At 33.8% G+C, this 19956-nt stretch overlaps 1 protein-coding gene across 1 annotated transcript in view; it reads right to left on the reverse strand.

Annotated features, from left to right (window-relative positions):
* cyp39a1 (cytochrome P450, family 39, subfamily A, polypeptide 1) overlaps positions 1 to 16721 on the reverse strand; it is a 28759-nt gene extending 12038 nt beyond the window's left edge. The window contains exons 1-9 of the mRNA NM_001030189.2: positions 16497 to 16721; positions 13593 to 13728; positions 13215 to 13389; positions 12053 to 12202; positions 11054 to 11147; positions 10010 to 10105; positions 9728 to 9818; positions 7173 to 7306; positions 3042 to 3137 (exon numbers count right to left, since the gene is read on the reverse strand). Coding sequence (NP_001025360.1) covers positions 3042 to 3137; positions 7173 to 7306; positions 9728 to 9818; positions 10010 to 10105; positions 11054 to 11147; positions 12053 to 12202; positions 13215 to 13389; positions 13593 to 13728; positions 16497 to 16673 — 1149 coding nt within the window. The 5' untranslated portion in view covers positions 16674 to 16721. The remainder of the gene's footprint in view (positions 1 to 3041; positions 3138 to 7172; positions 7307 to 9727; positions 9819 to 10009; positions 10106 to 11053; positions 11148 to 12052; positions 12203 to 13214; positions 13390 to 13592; positions 13729 to 16496) is intronic.
* Positions 16722 to 19956: the final 3235 nt, after the last annotated feature.

Below are 19956 nucleotides of genomic sequence, written 5' to 3' on the forward strand. Positions count from 1 at the left end.
TTATGGAACAAGTGGCAGAGTATTGTGATGACAACTAAACAACAACTAAAAACTCATCTTTTCTGACAGCACCTGAACTCTCATGAATAAAACCGAAACCCTATTCCCCATACCCCCACCCCCCACCTCATCACACACCAACTCAAAATACTATCAGAGTTTCAATAGCCATGTCAAAGCAGAAATTAAATCGGCATACTGTCATCTCTAAAACATTGCAAGAATTTGTTGCTTAGTTTCCAGTGAGCACTGAGAAAAAAAACATGTTTGTGCTTTTATCAGCTGCAGCGTGGATCAATAGTATCTGGATGCAGCCTTTATGATGCAAGCTGAGATTGCATCACTCAGCGATGCAATGTCAGACACAATGCACTCAAATGGAGCGATTAACGTCACCATGAGGGGTTAGGGGTGGAGTTAGGTGAGCCCATTAAAAAGCATTGGATGCAGCTCAGATTTCACTGCACCACGTCTGCATCCAGACCCCTCTCGGGTAGATTACTGTAATGGACTCCTCATTGGCCTTCGCAAAAAGACAGTCATCTTTTCTGAACGCACCTGAACTCTGATTAATAAAACCGAAACTCATCTTTCCACCCCCCACCTCATCTACTAAAGACAGTCAGACAGTTCCACCTCATCCAGAACACTGCTGCCAGGATTCTTTAGATTCTTCAGGTCTTTACACTGGCTCCCAGTTACATTCAGAATAGATTTTAACAAACTATTACTTGTCTATAAATCACTAAATGGCCTAGGACCTCAATACATTACAGATATGCTCACTGAATACAAACCTATCAGATCATTCAGATCTTTAAGATCAAGTAAATCAGAAATTCCAAGAGTTCAGTCAAAGCAGGGTGAATCCGCCTTCAGCTACTACGCCCCCTGCTGCTGAAATCAGCTTCCAGACATGATCAGATGTGCTCCTACATTAGGTACAATCAAATCAAGATTAAAACACCATTTGTTTAGCTGTGCCTATACTGAATTAGCACTGTGCTACATCCCAAGGATCACACTATTGTGTCTTTGTTTTCTTTTTTATTCCTTTAAAACCTGTTTTTTTCTTCACATTTAATATATTTTTTTTACGTCTTTCATTATTCAAGCATTTTTAATTACCATAATGTATCAAATGTGCTATATAAATAGACTTGCCCTTAATATGTAGCTTTTTGTCCTGCCATTTTGGCAAGGACTCTCTGGAAGAAGACATCCTGAATCTCAGTGAGACTATCCTGGCAAAATAAATTATCATTCATTCATTTACTTGTCGGCTTAGTCCCTTTATTAATCCGGGGTCGCCACAGCGGAATGAACCGCCAACTTATCCAGCAAGTTTTTACGCAGCGGATGCCCTTCCAGCCGCAACCCATCTCTGGGAAACATCCACACACACATTCACACACACACTCATAAACTATGGACAATTTAGGCTACCCAATTCACCTGTACCGCATGTCTTTGGACTGTGGGGGAAACCGGAGCACCCGGAGGAAACCCACGCGAAGGCAGGGAGAACATGCAAACTACACACAGAAACGCCAACTGAGCCGAGGTTCGACCCAGCGACCTTCTTGCTGTGAGACGACAGCACTACCTACTGCGCCACTGCCTCGCCAAAATAAATTATATTATACAGTAATATATAATTCTTATTTTAAATATAAGAAAGTTTTATTGATCTAAAAGCTTCAATTACAAATTTTGCATAAACATTTTGACATTCAATGCGTGTAAACTACCTTGATTTTTAGATTAGATTAGATTAGATTCAACTTTATTGTCATTACACATGTACAAGTACAATGCAACGAAATGCAGTTTAGGTCTAACCAGCAGTGCAATAGCAGCAAGTGCAGGATACAGGAATAAGTTATAAAGTGCAGTTATAGAAAAACTATGGTGATATTTACAGATGGATGTACTATGAACATTATATACAGGTTTACAATATATGAATATATGTGCAGGTTGCTATTAATAATCAGTAGTGTGCAGATAGATAAACATGATTACAAGTGTATATGTTACAATATATGAATATATGTACAGGTTGCTATTAATAATCAGTAGTGTGCAGATAAATAAGCATGATTACAAGTGTATATGTATAGTGGGTGTGTACATAATTACAAATGCCCATATGCAGTGGGTATGTACAGTTCAATAAGTAAACAGTTCAATGTGGTGCAGTGAATGTGCAAATTTTAAACGTGCAAATGTTAAACAGTGCAGTTATTGCGAGGAGTTTAAGTTAGAGGAGAGTGGGGGGTGTATTGGGGGGGCAAAACATTTCAAAATAAACTTGAATTAACATCTGACATTGCTGTCAAAAAACACGCCAATACTCAATCACAGGACTGTGCTGTCCTAATTTGAGTTTCGCAAATGGTAGATGTCAAATTGTTGTCATTTTTACATACATTTTCTTTTGTTTTTAATAGAACAAAAACCCTCAAACTGGTTTGGAACAAGTATGGGTGAGTAAATGACGACAGATTTTTTCAATTTCGACTGAACTATCCTTTTAAGAGCATGTCCACACTGTAAGTGAGAGGGGTTTGGCAATTTGAAAGTAAGCATATCTTATAGTTCTCTCATTTCCTTTAAAACATTAGTAGACACAAGTGTAATGGAATCTCTATAGGCGTTTGCCGGAAGGTTAATTGTGATGATAACTGTCAGGCCTTCGCTTGAACACATACAGACCTATTATTCCTGTTTTAATGGAGCACAGCTGGGCTTTTCGAGCACATTGTGACCAGCTCTCTACTGCTTTGCCAGACAAAATGGAAGGAGGAAGTTTTATTGAAAGAAAATGCCAATAAAAGGGATGCCGGTTCCATCATAGAGCAAAACAAACTATGTAAAAAGACCCCTCGAACAAGTACAGGCACTTTTAATAGTGAAGCACTTTACTTGCTGCCATTTTATGAGCATATGTCTCATGTCTGTTTTATTCAGGTTTATAGTGGAATTTGTGTTAACCTCATCCTGTGGCTGAGGTCATTCAGACGGATCAAGTTACTCACAGGTTTGAAATCTTCCGGGTCTGGGAAATACTTGGGGTTTCGGTGAGCCCAGTAAGGAGACAACATCAGCATGTCTCCAGGTGGGATAACGTAATTCTGAGAAGCAGAAAACATGCAATTTTTGGTAACACTTTATTTTAGGCATACCTGTCAACATATGGAAGTAAAAATATGGCATACGCTTTAATTGAAAATGCAATAAGCGGTCAAATAATATAGAAATTAGTCTATATGGCCTATACAGAAATTAATTAATAATGCAAGAAATTAAAGATTTCTTTCACTGTATTTAAATATTGATTAAAGTAACTATAGTTATTTAGTGAAGAGCAGCAAATCTCTCATTTTGATACACTGTTTTGTTTGAAAACAGAGGTCCAATCCACAGATGTGTAATAAAAGCATTTGATTACTTTCATAACTGTTAATTTAGCTCATTTAAGACAAAATTATTTGTGTTAAAAATAAAACACGCCAGGACAGACAGGTTTACATAGCCTTTATATGAGCGCACCATTACATGAATTGACTGATTCAGAGGTTGCATAGGAAGGGCAGCGGTCAAAGCTTTAATATAAATGATTGCGGCCATTTTAATAATAATTTCAACATGTTTTCAAGCCAAAGTGAAACCATAATTCTCTTAAACAGATCGACTCTTTGATGCAACTTTCACTTTTCATATAAAAAGTAAGGAAGAAATATGGGAAACAACTTAAATGAGATGATAGCTTAAAATATGAAAAAACTATCTGAATTGAGTTCATTTGAATTATTACTGACAATTGTCATTTATTAAAACTGATGACCCCTGACCTAATTGCTGCGCTATCTGAATTTTAGAATCTGAATTTCTGTTGTTGAATTTTAGAATTTTGAATTGAATCTTGAAAATCTTAAACTATTTTTAGATGTTCAATATTCAAGTTAAGAAATTCAAAACTATTTTAAGGGGTGTCACAATCATTAGTCGTCATCATCTAATCCTTGTGGACATGCAGCTCGACATAGAACTACAAATCCACCATAATATTTGACTACAGATCCACTCATGCATCGCTCACACACACCTGTGCCGGATTGTGCACACACAGCCAGAGGATTCTCAAAGACTGATTACATGGACTTTAAAATAAGCACAGACACACGCACACATCAGTGCTGAGTCTTGTTTAGCTGCATTGTGAACATTACGATGCGTTTTCTTTCCCTTGCCGTGTTAGACCCTTGCTTTGTTTTAGTGTTAATTCCTGTCTGCTGCCTGCCTTATGACCACATGCCCGTTATATGACTACGACTCCGTATTCTCTACATGTACGTGTTTGCCCCTGTGTTGACCGTTGTTAACCTGACCATTCTTGTTAATAAACATGCATTTAGATCTGCACCTCTGTTGTCAGAGTCCCATCCACATCACAAGGGCATATAATATTCAGGTTTATTAAATTACAATTGTCAGTAATTCAAATGAACACCATTAAATTCAGGTTGCTTTGTCATATTTTAAGCTCTACACACCAATATTTTTATTTATTTACAGATCTACTGTAGGTTCACTTTTAAGCTGCTCTAGCCAATAGCATAAATGGGGAGGCGGGAATAAAAATAGTTAGACCTCATCTGATTGGTCACATTTGTATAAACAATCAATACATGGAACAAACAAATGCTTAGCACAAAAAATATTACATCTATCTGCAATAGAAATACTCCAGATACTTTTATCATGATAATTTGTTTTTCGATATATACAGTTGAAGTCAGAATTATTAGTCCCCCTGAATTACAAGCCCACCTATTGATTCAACCCCCCCCCCCCCATTTCTGTTTAAAAAAGATATTTTTTCCACACATTTTTAAACAAAATAGATTTAAAAACTCATTTAAATAACATATTTTTTCTTATCTTTGCCATGATGACAGTGCATAATATTTTACTAGGTATTTTCAAGACACTTCTATACAGCTTAAAGTGACATTTAAAAGTTTAACTAGGTTAATAAGGTTAACTAGGCAGGTTACGGTAATTTGGCAAGTTATTGTGTAACAACGGTTTGTTCTGTAGACAGTCGGAAAAAAACACAACGTGAAGGGGCTAATACTTTTGATCTTAATATGTTTTTTTTTTTTTTTATTAAAAACAGCCAAAATAAAACAAATAGGACTTTCTCTAGAAGAATAGAAATATCAGACATGATGTGAAAATGTCCTTGCTCTGTTAAACATCATTTGGGAAATATTTTAAAAAGAAATTAATTCAAAGGGGGGCTAATAATTCTGACTTCAACTGCATTCAACTGTGGTGTGTAGCAGTTGGTATGCATTTGATACCTTATCTTTTAAGATTCATTTCTTTTTCCCCAGGACATTGATAAATGTTATTGTTTTTATAAAAAAGCAGTACTAAACTATTAAACCGCTATTTAGTGCTGTGATTTTATATCTGCATTTAACCTCGGAAGGCTTCAAAGTAAAGAGAGGTGCTAAAGTCTGATTTTGTGGTGGCTGAGCTTCAAAATTAAATTATTATTTTAATCCTACTTCAAGTGATGAAGGATTTTAAAAATCTGACAGTAATCAGTGTTGAGTACCGCTGAAGGATATCCCGGTCTGGTTTAAGTGTTTGAAAATGATTAACAGTTGAAATGTAGAATAGTAATAAAAAGGTAATCAGATGTAATCAGTTACATTACTTTTGATAGATTGTGTGGCTTTTTTTTCCATATGCGAACAAGAATCTGCCAGGGGGGAGGGGTCATATGCATTGCTGTATCTAGTTTAAAGTAAAATCTCAGTACTTTTGGTTTAAGATGGCAGAGAACCAGTGATTTAACATCACTGATTTAACACCTGATTTAAAAAAAATATTTTAAATACAATTGTCAATGATTACACTGAGCACAGTTCAAATTCAGATTGTTTTGTCATATAATAAGCTCCATAATAGTTAGAATCAGGAGGTCAGACAATGAACAAGAGCCTGGATGGATTTATCTAACCAAAGACATTATTACTACAACATTTTTGTACCTTTATTTACCTTATGTGCTCCTGTACTATGTTTAAAGATGCAGTTGAATTCAAAATTATTATCTCTTCCTTGAAATTTGCATTATTTTTCAAAGTGATGATAAACAAAGCAAGGAGATTTTTTTTTCAAGAGAAAATCTTATTTCTTTTAGTTTGGCTGGAATAAAATCAGTTTTTAAAACAAATTTAGCTCAATAATATTATTAGCCCCCTTAAGAAATGATTGTTTTCAGTTGTCTACAGCAGTGATTCCCAAAGTGGGGGTCGCTTGGTGATTTCCAAAAGTGAAATACATTTGATTAAACTATTAGAATTCACTGCTGAGGAACTGTTTCTTAAAAAGTCTTCTCCCCGCAATAACTTTGATCAGCCTGCTTATTTTATGTATTAGATTAATCTAATATATCAGCTAGCCACCCAAGAACAGTTAAGTTGCAGCTAAATCTAGCACTATAAAAAGTTTTGTCTTCGTTATACCACTGTAAAACATGCATTTCTTAATTTTCTTGTTTCTAGTCCAAATATCTAAACAGTCTTGAATTAAGAAGCATTTTCCACGCAAGCAAAAAACTAATGTCTTCTTTTTAGAAACATTTTGTCAAAGTTAAGAGTTTTTTTCCTTAAAGTAAGCAAAATAATCTGCCAATGGGGTAAGAAAAATAAACTTCTATTCACTTTGGAATAATATTATTTTACTTCAGTTATTGTCAGATTATTTAGCTTGTTTTAAGGAAACACTCAATACATTTTGGCATATCATTTCTGAAAACAAGACTAGCTTATTGCTTGAAATACTTCTTGATTTAAGATTTGGTAGATATTTGGACTAGAAACTAAAAACAAAAACTTAAGTAAGAATCCTTTTTGCCGTGTTTTTTGTTTTAAATAGGGTAACTTTTAGTCTGTAACCTGTTTTATTTCCAATGTAACTTTCTCAACACGATTGAGCTTTTCAAGATGAAATCTTAGCATCACAATGTTAATATTCAAATACAGTGAATATGCTCATTATAATGTATTTGCTCTGCTTAGATCTAAAAGAAAGGCAGACAGAACAGAGATTGTCAATGTCCACAGAATACTCTGAATATCACAGCTGACCTGTAATTTGAGAGGTCGCACTACTTTGCGAGTGATGGCTCCGGGGGCCCTCAGCCGAATGGCTTCCATGATACACCACTTCACATACGGCATCTGCTGCAAGTCATCTAGGGTCACCTTTGTCTTCTGCTTGTCTTAAATGCAAAGCAAACACACAACGAGTGTTTGGAGTTTAAAAACAAACTGAATTTGAATTGTGTTCATTTGAATAATTCATTTATTTATTTCCCTTTAATTATTGATCAGGTGTCTCCACAGCGAAATGAACCACCAACAATTTTGGCATATGTTTTACACAGTGGATGCCCTTCCAGTTGTATGGGCAACACCCATACACTCTCACATTCACACACACACAGTCATACACTACGGCCAATGTAGCTTACCCAATTCACCTATAGCGTATGTGTTTGTAATGTTGGGGAAACCGGAGCACTCGGAGGCAAACCACACAAACAAGGGGAAAGCATGCAAACTTCACACAGAAATGCCCCCAGACCCAGCCGAGACTTGAAGCTGCGATCTTCTTGCTGTGAGGCAACAGTGCTATCCACTGAGCCACCGTACCGCCCGTTCATTTGAATTACTGACAATTGTAATTTAATGAAACTGACTATTATATGCCATTCTTAACTTGAATATTGAACATCTGAAATTTGAGACACCTGATTTGTTTTATTAAATACATTTGTCAATAATTAAACTGAGCACAATTCAAATTCAGATTGTTTTGTCATATTTTAAGCTCCATAAAAGTTAGAATCTGGATCTGTCTAACCAAAGACATTGTTACAACATTTATCTTTGTTCCTTTATTTACCTTTTGTGCTCTTGTACTATGCTTAAAAATGCAGTTGAAGTCAAAATTATTATCTCTCCCTTAAAATTTGCATTATTTTTCAAAGTGATGTTAAACAGCAAGGAGATTGAATCACTTTTTAAAACAAATTTTAAGCTCAATAATATTATTAGCCCCTTTAAGAAATTATTGATTTCAATTGTCTACAGCAGTGATTTCCAAAAGTCAAATACATTTTATTAAACTATTAGAATTATCATATTTTAACCATTAACCACATAACATAAAATATTAGGTAATAGTCACATAAAGCAACAACATGCAAATAAGAAGCCATCAGCCTTTTAATTTTTTTTCACAGGATTGGTGTGCTTATGCTAGATTTACAACACAGCAGTAGTGTTAGCTGCAGCAGATTGATTTTGCTGAAAACATTGTGCCCACCAGTCTCTATAGGTGAGGTTATTAATAAATTAAACAAATTAATAAATTATATCAGTTCTAACCTATAGCTGCTAGACTGTTGCACTTTTTGTTTTGTCAAAATGCTTGTGTCTAAATAGGCCTATTGTTGTGTGTGCAACATTTCTATACTTACAATTCTAATACATCAGAGGAATGTGGGGGTCGCGAGTCGCTAGCATGAGAAGTTTGGGAACCAACTGTTACTGTTATCCAATAACTTGCCTAATTATTCTAACTTGCATTACCTAATTCCCCTAAGTCTTTAAATTACACTTTAAGCTGAATACTATCTTGCAAAAAACACTGTCATCATGACAAAGACTAAATAAATTAGTTATTAGTTAACTTTTACGTTTTAAAAACAGATTGGAAAAAAAACTTCTCTCCTTTAAGCAACATTTCAGAAATTCTCTTATTAAATTAATATAAATTTCAAAGAAGGCCAAATTATTCTGACTTCAACTGTAAATGCATATTTATTTGATGTATTGTGCATATTTAATCAATAGTTTTCCAATTCTATAGAATAATAATAATATAATAATAATACTACATTGTTAGAGCTCATGAATATTTTTGTCGTTTATATTGCTGAGAGCTTGTCAATAGTAATGAATAATGCATGTGAGCTTGCTGCCCTCTTGTGGATCTGGGAGGAAATGCAAATGGTTCTGGTAAGAAAGCGAGGGTGCAAAATACAATTTTATCATCATGATATTTTATTTTAAATCTGTTTTGTTATAATTTTAACTTTACATATAATTATTATTATTTTATTTGTATTATTACTTTTAATTATTCTTTTATTTTATTATTATTTTGAAAGAATTAACTTTTATGCAAAATGCAAGGATGCATTAAATTCCCCAAAAGTAAAATATTATATTGCATTGCATTTTGTAAATAAATATATTTAATTCCTGCAAATAAATATTTTTCAAATAAAGCTGTTTTTCAGTTAATCACACAGTTTACAAAATACAATGCAACAGGTTGAGAAAGGATCATGTGACATTGTAAGTTTAGGGTTTTGGTTTTGTTGGTTTTGTATATGTCCATTTTAAATTGAAATGAAAATAAAATGACTTTATACTGTATATTAGTCTATTTTCTTGGTTAAATAAATGCAGCCTTGAAAAAAAGCAAGTATACTTAGTTGTTTGTTTCATTTTTATAATGGAAGCAATTATATATTATCAACCTTCTTGATAAATTGGGTTGATAAATGGGTTGGCCTCTGAGTCTGGATGAGGCTGTAAATTTAAAACAATTAGAAAGGAATTGCTTTTACCTTGGCGACCAAGGACAGAGTTGATCTGATCCATTACAATCTTATATGCTGTGGGATTGGACAAAATGAAAGCAACTGCCCAAAATGTTACCTATAGAAATAGTAAACAGTCTCAGCAACATTCTGCCCAACACTGAAAAAAATTATTCAAAGATGATTCCTTGGATTTACTCTTTTATTTTTTCTACGTTAAGTGTTTGTAAACAATTTAATTGTTCCAATTCAAACTGAGTTTTCACAGAGAAGAATACGTTATTACACTGACATAAATCTCTTACTTACTGGTATGGCATTTGCCAAGGAAGCCCAAAGCAACAGTAAACCATAGTTGGGTAGATATTGTTCACTTATTGAAGCAGCCAGGTGCTGTAGTAAAGTCTAAGGAGAATAAGGTAAGTACATGTTAAAATGACCAATCATTGCAGAGAGAATTATAATATTTTGCTGATTCCAAAAATTATAGTTTACAAGATTAAAAAATGTGTAATTATGTATGAATTAAGCTCTGGAAAAAAAGTACTTTTATTCATTCATTCTTTCATTCATTTTCTTTTCGGCTTGGTCCCTTTATTAATCTAGGGTCACCACAGCGGAATGAACCGCCAACTTATCCAGCACATGTTTTCCGCAGCAGATGCTTTTCCAGCTGCAACCAAAAAGTGAGAAACACCCTAACACTCACATACACAACGGCCAATTTAGCTTATTCACTTCACCTGTACCGCATGTCTTTGGACTCGGAGGAAACCCACACCAACACAGGGAGAACATGCAAACTCCACATAGAAATGCCAACTAACCTAATCAGGTTTCGAACCAGTGACCTTCTTGCGGTGAGACGAATGTGCAACCCACTGCGCCACTTTGCTGTCCAAAGTACTTTTATTAATAATATTATTATTATTTTATTCATAGCTACTATGTGATTGTCCTGAGAAGTGTAAATCTAAATTATTCTTATATTAAATTCTAAAGACACATCATCTCTAGTTTATGAAATAAAATGCACATTTTTAGTCGATACACAGATACCTATTCGATAATATTTTCATTTTATATTTTACCAATAATATTTTATTTTATTTTATAATCTTTGTTGGGACAACATGTTCCTTATTGTACATTTTTCAAGATCATAAGTAAAAAAAAAATTATTAAATGCTAATGTTTTTTTTCCACACAATGCAGCATTATTTGTAGAATTAAACTGCCAAAAAGCAGATTAAAGCCCTTTATTTTTAGATATTTTTCAAGGTTTCTTTTTAACAGGCCATCTCTGTGTTTTAATCAAGAAAATATGGATTGCTTTATATTAATGTGCATTACCTTTCTATCACTCTCACTATAGAGGGTCTCCTCTGATTTGATAACCATTTTTCTCAGCAGAGAAAGCAGCCAATGCTTTGAGTTTGACCATTCCCTGAAGAAGAAAAAAAAGATTCATCCATTACTGGCTATAAAAGTGATGTATTTACTGTAAATATCCATAAATAACTGTATATATTTACAGTTGAAGTCAAAATTATTAGCCCCCCTTTGATTTGATTTTTTAATGAAGTTTAACAGAGTAAGGAATTTTTCACAGTATGACTAGTGATAGTATTATTTCTGGAGAAAGTCCTTTTATATTTATTTCGACCAGAATTAAAGCAGGTTTAAATTTTTTTAAAACCATTTTAAGGTCAAAATTATTAGCCCCTTTAAGCTATATTTTTTCGATAGTTTACAGAACAAACAATCGTCATACAATTACTTGCCTTCCTACTTAACTTACTTAACCTAGTTAAGCCTCTAAATGTCACTTTAAGCTGTATAGAAGTGTCTTGAAAAATATCTGGTCAAATATTATTTACTGTCTTATTTTTTACTGACAAAGATAAAATAAATCAGTTATTAGCCCTCTACCACACACATTATGATAAATCTATAAAAAAAAACTTTTTTTTTTCTTAAAATGGCTTAACTTAAAGTGCTGTAAATATCTATGGAAAAAATTTTTATGTTAAACAGAAATTAGGGAAAAAATAAACAGGGGAGCTAATAATTCAGGGGGGCTAATAATTCAGACTTTAACTGTGTCTGTGTGTATGTACGTATGTATGTATGTATGTATATATATATATATATACAGTATGGATGGATGGATGGATGGATGGATGGATGGATGGATAGATGGGTGCATGGATGCATGGATGGATGGATGCATGGTAGGTAGGTAGGTAGGTAGGTAGGTAGGTAGGTAGATAGATAGACGTCATTATATAGATGTAAGCAACTGACTGTTGGCCTTTTTTTCTTCATATTGTGGCAGGACTGCTCACATACTTGAGGAACATCTCTGGGAGTTGTGAGCCGTACTCAAATCCCTCATCGTAGGTTGTAAACTTCTCCAGGAACTCCTGCCTGCTGAGAGCGCTGCTGGGCGAATTACAGCGGCCTAGTAAATTGCTCATCACTGACGGATACATCACACTCCTGTAAATAAGATAAGAAGACGAGAATTTGTCTTTTCAAAGAATGTACATATATTAACATATTATATTGGTTTGCCCCGAGGCAACAAGCCAAAATCTGGTGGTGGGGGGGTGGTGTAAATTTTATGATTGTTTTATTATAAGGGACCCCTAAGCACCTAAAAATTGCGGTGAAATATTTTTCCTTCTAAAACAAACATTTATGCCATACAGGGTAAGGGAACGTAACGTCTATTATATAGGTTGCAATATTTGTGTATTTAATTTTTTATCATGTAATTTGTATTACAAGATTGCTGTAACAATCTTTAAAATTAAGGCAATTTAATGTCATATTAGGTTTCTTGAAGAACCTGTTAGAAATGTCATATTTTTGTGATTTCATGTTTTTATTTTTTTAATTTCCCTGTTTATTAATGTTTTTGAATTGCATTACGGGACCTTGATCTTTCTTTCAACAACTTTTAACCTTGAAAAGTAAAAAAAAAGTGACTTATTAATATTTTGAATAGTTTAAAGTGATGTATTGTCTGTTGGTGTTGTATATTACACTACAAAAACCTTGTTATAAACTGGCAGGACATTTTCTCTTACTTTACAGACTTGTTAAATATATACTTTATATCTATATTATTTCAAACTACTAAAATGTAAAAAAAACTTAACTGTAGAGTTGAAGTTTCAACATCAAAAGTCGACAGAGCAGAGAGCAACATCCCATAATGCAATTCACAGCCGTAAATAAACAGAAAACTGTTATTTGGCAAATTATTTACAGTGTAAAAAGGTTTATAAGATTTTCAAAAGATTGTGACCAATTATATTTAGATTCTTCTATATCATTACAATAAAAACTATTTGGAACATTTTACTTTTATTCTAAGAGTGAATTTGTAAGTAATTGATAATGCTCCATAATATAAATGTACATTATTAAGCGCAGTGTGTTAGGCCTACTGTTCTCTAAGGGAAACTTTAGCCCAATGTAAATAATTGATGTGAGAAGACTATACTTGATGAGCTCATTTAGCTGTCCAGATCCTTCGCTTCCAAGGCTCTCCAAATGGTCATTAAATTCTTCACAGAGATGAGGAGAGAGCATCGCCGTGTTGCCCGGAGTCAGTCTGCCTTTGATTATAGCCGAACAGGTCGGATGGGACTCAAAGAAGTTGTCTTTGCTGATAGAAGCTGGACAGGAAGCCAAACAAGGTTAACACGAGTCACATTAGTCGGAGACTACAGTATTGATGACGCTTCAGCATTGAAAATAAGCCGGTCAAGGACACGGTAATAAATCATGCGCTGAGTTCAGAGTCTAAGGTCACGTTTAAGAGACTAATTGTGTAGATTAAACAGCTTTAGCAGTCAATTATAATGGCAAAGACTGATACCTGTGTTGTGAACGGGTTCTTGCACTGCTTGTTCAAAATCAACATCTTTGGAGGTGAAGAAAACTCGGAAGTCCTCATTTAGGGTCACAAATGTCATTCTCTTCCCAGCAGCCACCACTGTGAAAACTGGACCATACTGGAGGAAAAAAACACACTGTTATTTTATACTTTACAGGGTTAGTTCACCCAAAAACTTTAATTATCTGATAGTTTACTCGCCCTTATGTTGTTTAAGCCTTCTTTCTTCTGTTGAAAACAAAATAAGATATTTTAAAGAATGTTGGTTGCTACCATCAGCTTTTATAGTAGGAAATCACTTATTAATGATATATAACTGCAGGGTAACTGTTTATACACTCACTGGCCACTTTTTTAGGTACACCTTACTAGTACCTGGTTGGACCCTCTTTGGCTTGAGAACTGCCTTAATCCTTCGTGGCATAGATTCAATAAGGTACTAGAAATATTCCTCAGAGATTTTGGTTTATATTGACATGATGGCATCATGCAGTTGCTGCAGATTTGTTGGCTGCACATCCATGAGGCGAATATCCCATTCCACAAAATACCAGAGGTGCTCTATTAGATTGAGATCTTGTGACTATGGAGGCCATTTAAGAGCAGTGAACTCATTGTCATGTTCATGAAACCAGTCTGAGATGATTCGCGCTTTATGACATGGTCCATTATTCTGCTGAAAAAAGCCATCAGATGATGAATAAACTGTGGTCATAAAGTGATGGACAATGGGCAGCAACAATACTCAGGTAGGCTGTGGCGTTGACACGTTGCTTAATTGGTACTAATGAGCCCAAAGTGTGCCAAGAAAATATCTCCACACCATTACACCACCATCACCAGCCTGAACTGTTGAAATGAGGCAGGATGGACCCATGTTTTCATGTTGTTGATGCTGGTAAATGGCAATTTGGGGCCAAATGACACCCAACCATCCAAATGTCATAGCAGAAATCCAGACTCATCAGACCAGGCAGTGTTTTTCCATTTTTCTATTGTCCAATTTTGGTGAGCTTGTGCGAATTGTAATCTTAGTTTTCTGTACTTAGCTGAAAGGACTGGCACTCAGTGAGGTCTTCTGTTGCTGTAGCCCATCTGCCTCAAGGTTGGATGTGTTGTGCATTCAGAAATCTTTTGCATATCTCGGTTGTAACGAGTGGTTATTTGAGTTCCTGTTGTTTGGAACCAGTCTGGCCATTCTCCTCTAACCTCTGGCATCAACAAGGCATTTGCATCCACAGAACTGCCGCTGACTGGATAATTTCTTTTTTTCTGACCATTCTCTGTAAACCCTAGAGATTGTTGTGCATGAAAATCCCAGTAGATCAGCAGTTTCTGAAATACTCAGACCAGCCAATCTGGCATTAACAACCATGCCACGTTCAAAGTCACTTAAATCATCTTTCTTTCCCATTCTGATGCTCGGTTTGAACTGCGGCAGATTGTCTTGACCATGTCTACTTGCCTAAATGCATTTTGAAATTTGAATTAATTAAAATTTGCATTAACGAGCAGTTGGACATAATGTACCTAATAAAGTGGCCGGTGAGTGTATGTAATAGCTTTTACTATTTTACTTTTACTCACCCTTACCATAACTTTAACTAATTATCAAGTAACTAAGTAAATGATGACAGATTTTTCATTCTACGTCCTTTAAAATGTATTACTCCTCTCATACCCAAATGACCGAATGTTACCTAAAATGCAAATGATGTACAAAAAACATGCAGTTCAAAAACAGGCTATTTGTTTATCTACCCCATGGTGAACTTTAAAAGCACTCTCTTGTGTGATTTCTTTCCTTGGCAGATGCAATTAGCGTATTTTGGAGCAAACTGATTGTTAGTTACCATGCTTTCACAGGACTGTGCCCAGAACAGAAATTGTGTCAAAAAGGGCCTGTGTGTGCAGCAGTTGTCCTAGTTGCATAAATTAACGGTGAAGAGGTGAAGACAAACTCGGTTAGTGTGACACAGCACAAAAACAAAACACGTCAATATTGACCACGGGGCTTTAGCTGATTGTCTGGGTAATGGTTTTGTGGTTGGTGATGAAAGTATTGAAAGTATAATGGCATACATTTATTTATTTTTTTTTTAATATTAGGAGGAATACCATATTGCCATTGCAATTATTATGCAATATGTAAAAATTAAGCAATTCCTTCTTCAATAAGCAGCTTGAAATAAGTTTTTATATTTATCGTTTATTAATATTCATAATCTGCAGCTTTATTTAAGTAAAAAAAAAAACATCAATCTGTTACTCTTAAAAATACTGCTCTAGAAATCAAACTATTAATAAGCGCTTTTATATTTTTATACAGTAGGTGAGAGCAACAGGTTCATCAGAATTTGTAGGGGAGGAGCTGGACTTCTGGACTCATTGGCAGACCCTGCATGTTTTATGCTACAAACTGTCTGGTACCTTTTTAATTAGTCTGCATTTTTAGATATTCATTAAAATATATGTAGGTTAATTTCACTTTTAACTAGTAACAAATTTATAAAAATGTTCAAAATGAATGGAAAATCTTATGCAAATCTGATATGCAAAAGTACATATGCATATGCAAATCATATAAGTACAGTTTTGATTCCACATGCAGGTTATTTTCACTTTTAAATAATAACAAATTTATGAAAATTTGCAAAATAAATGGAAAATATTATGCAAATCTGATAAGCAAAAATACATATGCATATACAAATCATATAAATACAGTTTTGATTCTACATGCTCGTTATTTTCACTTTTAACTAATATCAAACGTATTAAAATGTGCAAAACAAATGGAAAATCGTATTCAAATCTGACATGCATAACCCAATAAGTACAGTTTTGATTCGTCATGCAAGTAATATCTCAAGTTTGCAAACTTACTTTGGCTCTGGCTTGCTGGATGAAATGCAAAGGTGCTTTGCCAAATTCAAAAGCAGCCCCAAACCAGGGTATCCAACCTCTTATACATGGTGGAGCATTGGGGTGACTTTTACCAAAGAGAAGATGAAACGAAATAATCACCACAGACACCGTCAGAATTAAAGTAATCCATTCCATGGCAAACTGAGATCCAGTGACGCTCTACTTGAACGCATATAATGAGTCTGTGCAGGAAAAGAGGAGTTATTATATGTGGACACGTATTAGATCGGATTCCCTCACTGCGAGCATCAGGGCCATCATGACACTGAATCCTCCCATCACACCGCTAACTCCGCCCACTGTAAACAACCCAAACATCCATTAACCCTTACCATTTTCGCTTCAGCTCCTCCTACCATAACGCTAGTCCCTCCCACTACGATCTCACACCATTACTTAGTCCTCCTACAGTATTATTAACCCCGCCATTTATTTTGATAGCTCCGCCCACTGCGCGACAGGCGTAGGATGCTGCTGACTGAGCAGTTCTTCATATTCAGTAGAAAGAAACAGCATGAATAACGGAGAGTTTAATATATCAGTTTTTAGTGGCTCAGCAATAAGGTCTATATAGCTATTGCAAACTGTATCTTATATCTGTAAAAATACAAATACATGAATAAATAAGATACATTTAGCTCCTGATTCATGTGTACAGTACATACAGTAGGTCTATATAAAGTTAAAATACTTCAAATAGGCCTAGTTTTATATTTTATAGACTTCACAATATATGCATTAAGTATTAAATGTTATAACCTACATACATACAGTATATATACAGTTGAGGTCTGAATTATCAGACCCCCTGTTTATTTTTTCCCCAAATTTCTGTTTAACTGAGAGAAGATTTTTTTCAACATTTCTAAATGTAATAGTTGTAATAAACAATTTATTAACTAATAACTTATATATTTTATCCATTATGACAGTACAGTAAATAATATTTGACTAGATATTTTTCAAGACACTTCTATACAGCTTAAAGTGACATTAAAAGGCTTAACTAGGTTAATTAGGTTAACTAGGCAGGTTAGAGTATTTAGTATTTCAAGTTATTATATAACGATGGTTTGTTCTGTAGATTATCAAAAAAATAGAGCTTAAAGGGGCTAATAATTTTGATCTTAAAATATTTTTTTTTTATTAAAAACTTTTTAGCTGAAATAAAACAAATAAAAATTTCTCCAGAAGAAAAAATATTATCAGACATACTGTGAAAATGTCCTTTATATATAATTTCCTTTATATATATATATATATATATATATATATATATATATATATATATATATATATATATATATATATATRTATATATATATATATATATATATATATATATATATATATATATGCATGTTTATTTTATTTAAAACATTCATTCATTCATTTTCTTTTCAACTTAGCTCCTTTGTTAATCTGGGGACATCATATTGGAATGAACCTCCAATTTATCCAGCATATGTTTTACGCAGCGGATGCCCTTCCACCTGCAATTAATCATTGGGAAACACCGATACACTTTCATTCACACACATACACTACGGACAATTTAGCTTACCCAATTCACCTAAACCACATGTCTTTAGGCTGTGGGGGAAAACTGGAGCACCCGGAGGAAACCCACGCAAACACAGGGAAAACATGCAAACTCCACACAGAAACGCTGGCTGACTCAGTAGGGGCTTGAATTAGCGACCTTCTTGCTGTGAGGTGATTGTGCTACCCACTGCACCACCGTGCAGCCCCAGTTTTTAAAACATTTGTTATTTTGTTTAATTTTGAAGTAAATTTATGTTGAAAAAGTGTGTTACAACTAGAGATTGCTTGTTTTGACACAATATTTAAAACTTTTATTATTAAAAAAATATTGTATTATTAAATGTATTGAATTATATATGTATATGTGTGTGTATATATATATATATATATATATATATATATATATATATATATATATATATTTTTTTTTTTTTTTTTTTTTTTTTTTTGATAGGGCATTACATCTGGGCCAATCAAAAAAACTCCTTAGCGTTTAGCCCTGTATGAGTCTAAATTTTCATTCATAATAATTTTATGAATTTCTTAAAAACTTTTAAAATTAACTTGGTGAAACCTGCAGAAACCCTGCTATTTTGTATGCAGCTACAGATTATAAAAAATAAAAAATAAAATAGAAAGATCATTGCAAAGTTTAAGAGTCTAAACCACCAAAAGTTTCAATGGTGCCTAAACTGACTTGTTGTGGGTCAGTTCTTAAATTGTATATAAAGTAGGCCTGTTTGTGTCATGCAAAACACACACACACACACACACACACACACACACACTTGCATATAAAAGGCAAAAGGCATGAAAATATGTAGGGTGCAGTAAAAGCCTTTATAATCTTATTCGTAAGTTATATGGTTTAAAAGTATTTGTATTTCTTTTCACTAACCCTTAAATAAGAGTGGAAGATGAAAAGCAAAATAATAATATTAATTTTTATTGTAATCTAAATTGTGCAGAGTGTATGTGTGTGAATGTGAGAGTGTATGGGCGTTTCCCAGTGATAGGTTGCAGTTGGAAGGGCATCCGCTGCGTAAAACATATGGTGGATAAGTTGACGGTTCATTCCGCTGTGGCGACCCCTGATGAGTAAAAGGACTAAGATGAAGGAAAATTAATGAATGAACCTACATATAACAGTATAAAGTAAATAATATATTTAACCAATAGCCCTAAAACTTTTCAAATATTTTTTTTCTATTTTCAAGCAAACCTATTATATATGCAGATACAGATATATAAAATGCATAAGGCATGAAAAGCATAAAATATGATACAGGGTGCAGTATAGGTATATATTATCTTATTCGTAAGTATGGTTTAAAAGAAATTGTGTTTATCCCACGCCTTTTTATTTTCATTCACCCTTAAATTGGAGTGGAAAATGAAAAGCAAAATAATAATAATGATAATTATAATAATTTCATGGAATTTTAAGGTAATTTGAACCTAAGTATAAAGCACATTCAAAATACATTTTTAAATAGGAGTGGAAAATGAAAACCTAAATATTATTAATAATAATATTAATAATAACATAATCATTTTTAAATAGGCTATTTAATTTATTTAGGATTTTATCAATTGGATCTCGCAGGATATGTTGTCAGTTTTAGGGTTAAACAAACCACATTTATACAGGTGCATATCTTCATGAACATTTTGTTGCAATCTAATTTAATAATAACAATTAGTCAAATTAAATAGCTAATTCGATAAAAATAAAATATCAGACTTCGTATTTTGTATTATTACCAACACATTAACAACATTCATTGAACAAAATTAACTATTTCAAAGCACTTTACAGGCTTTTACATATGAAAAAGCAGATTTGATAAACAGTCGCTGACGGCACATCTGT

Source organism: Danio rerio, chromosome 20 (assembly GCF_049306965.1).
Source record: "Danio rerio strain Tuebingen ecotype United States chromosome 20, GRCz12tu, whole genome shotgun sequence".
Taxonomy (NCBI): Eukaryota; Metazoa; Chordata; class Actinopteri; order Cypriniformes; family Danionidae; genus Danio; species Danio rerio.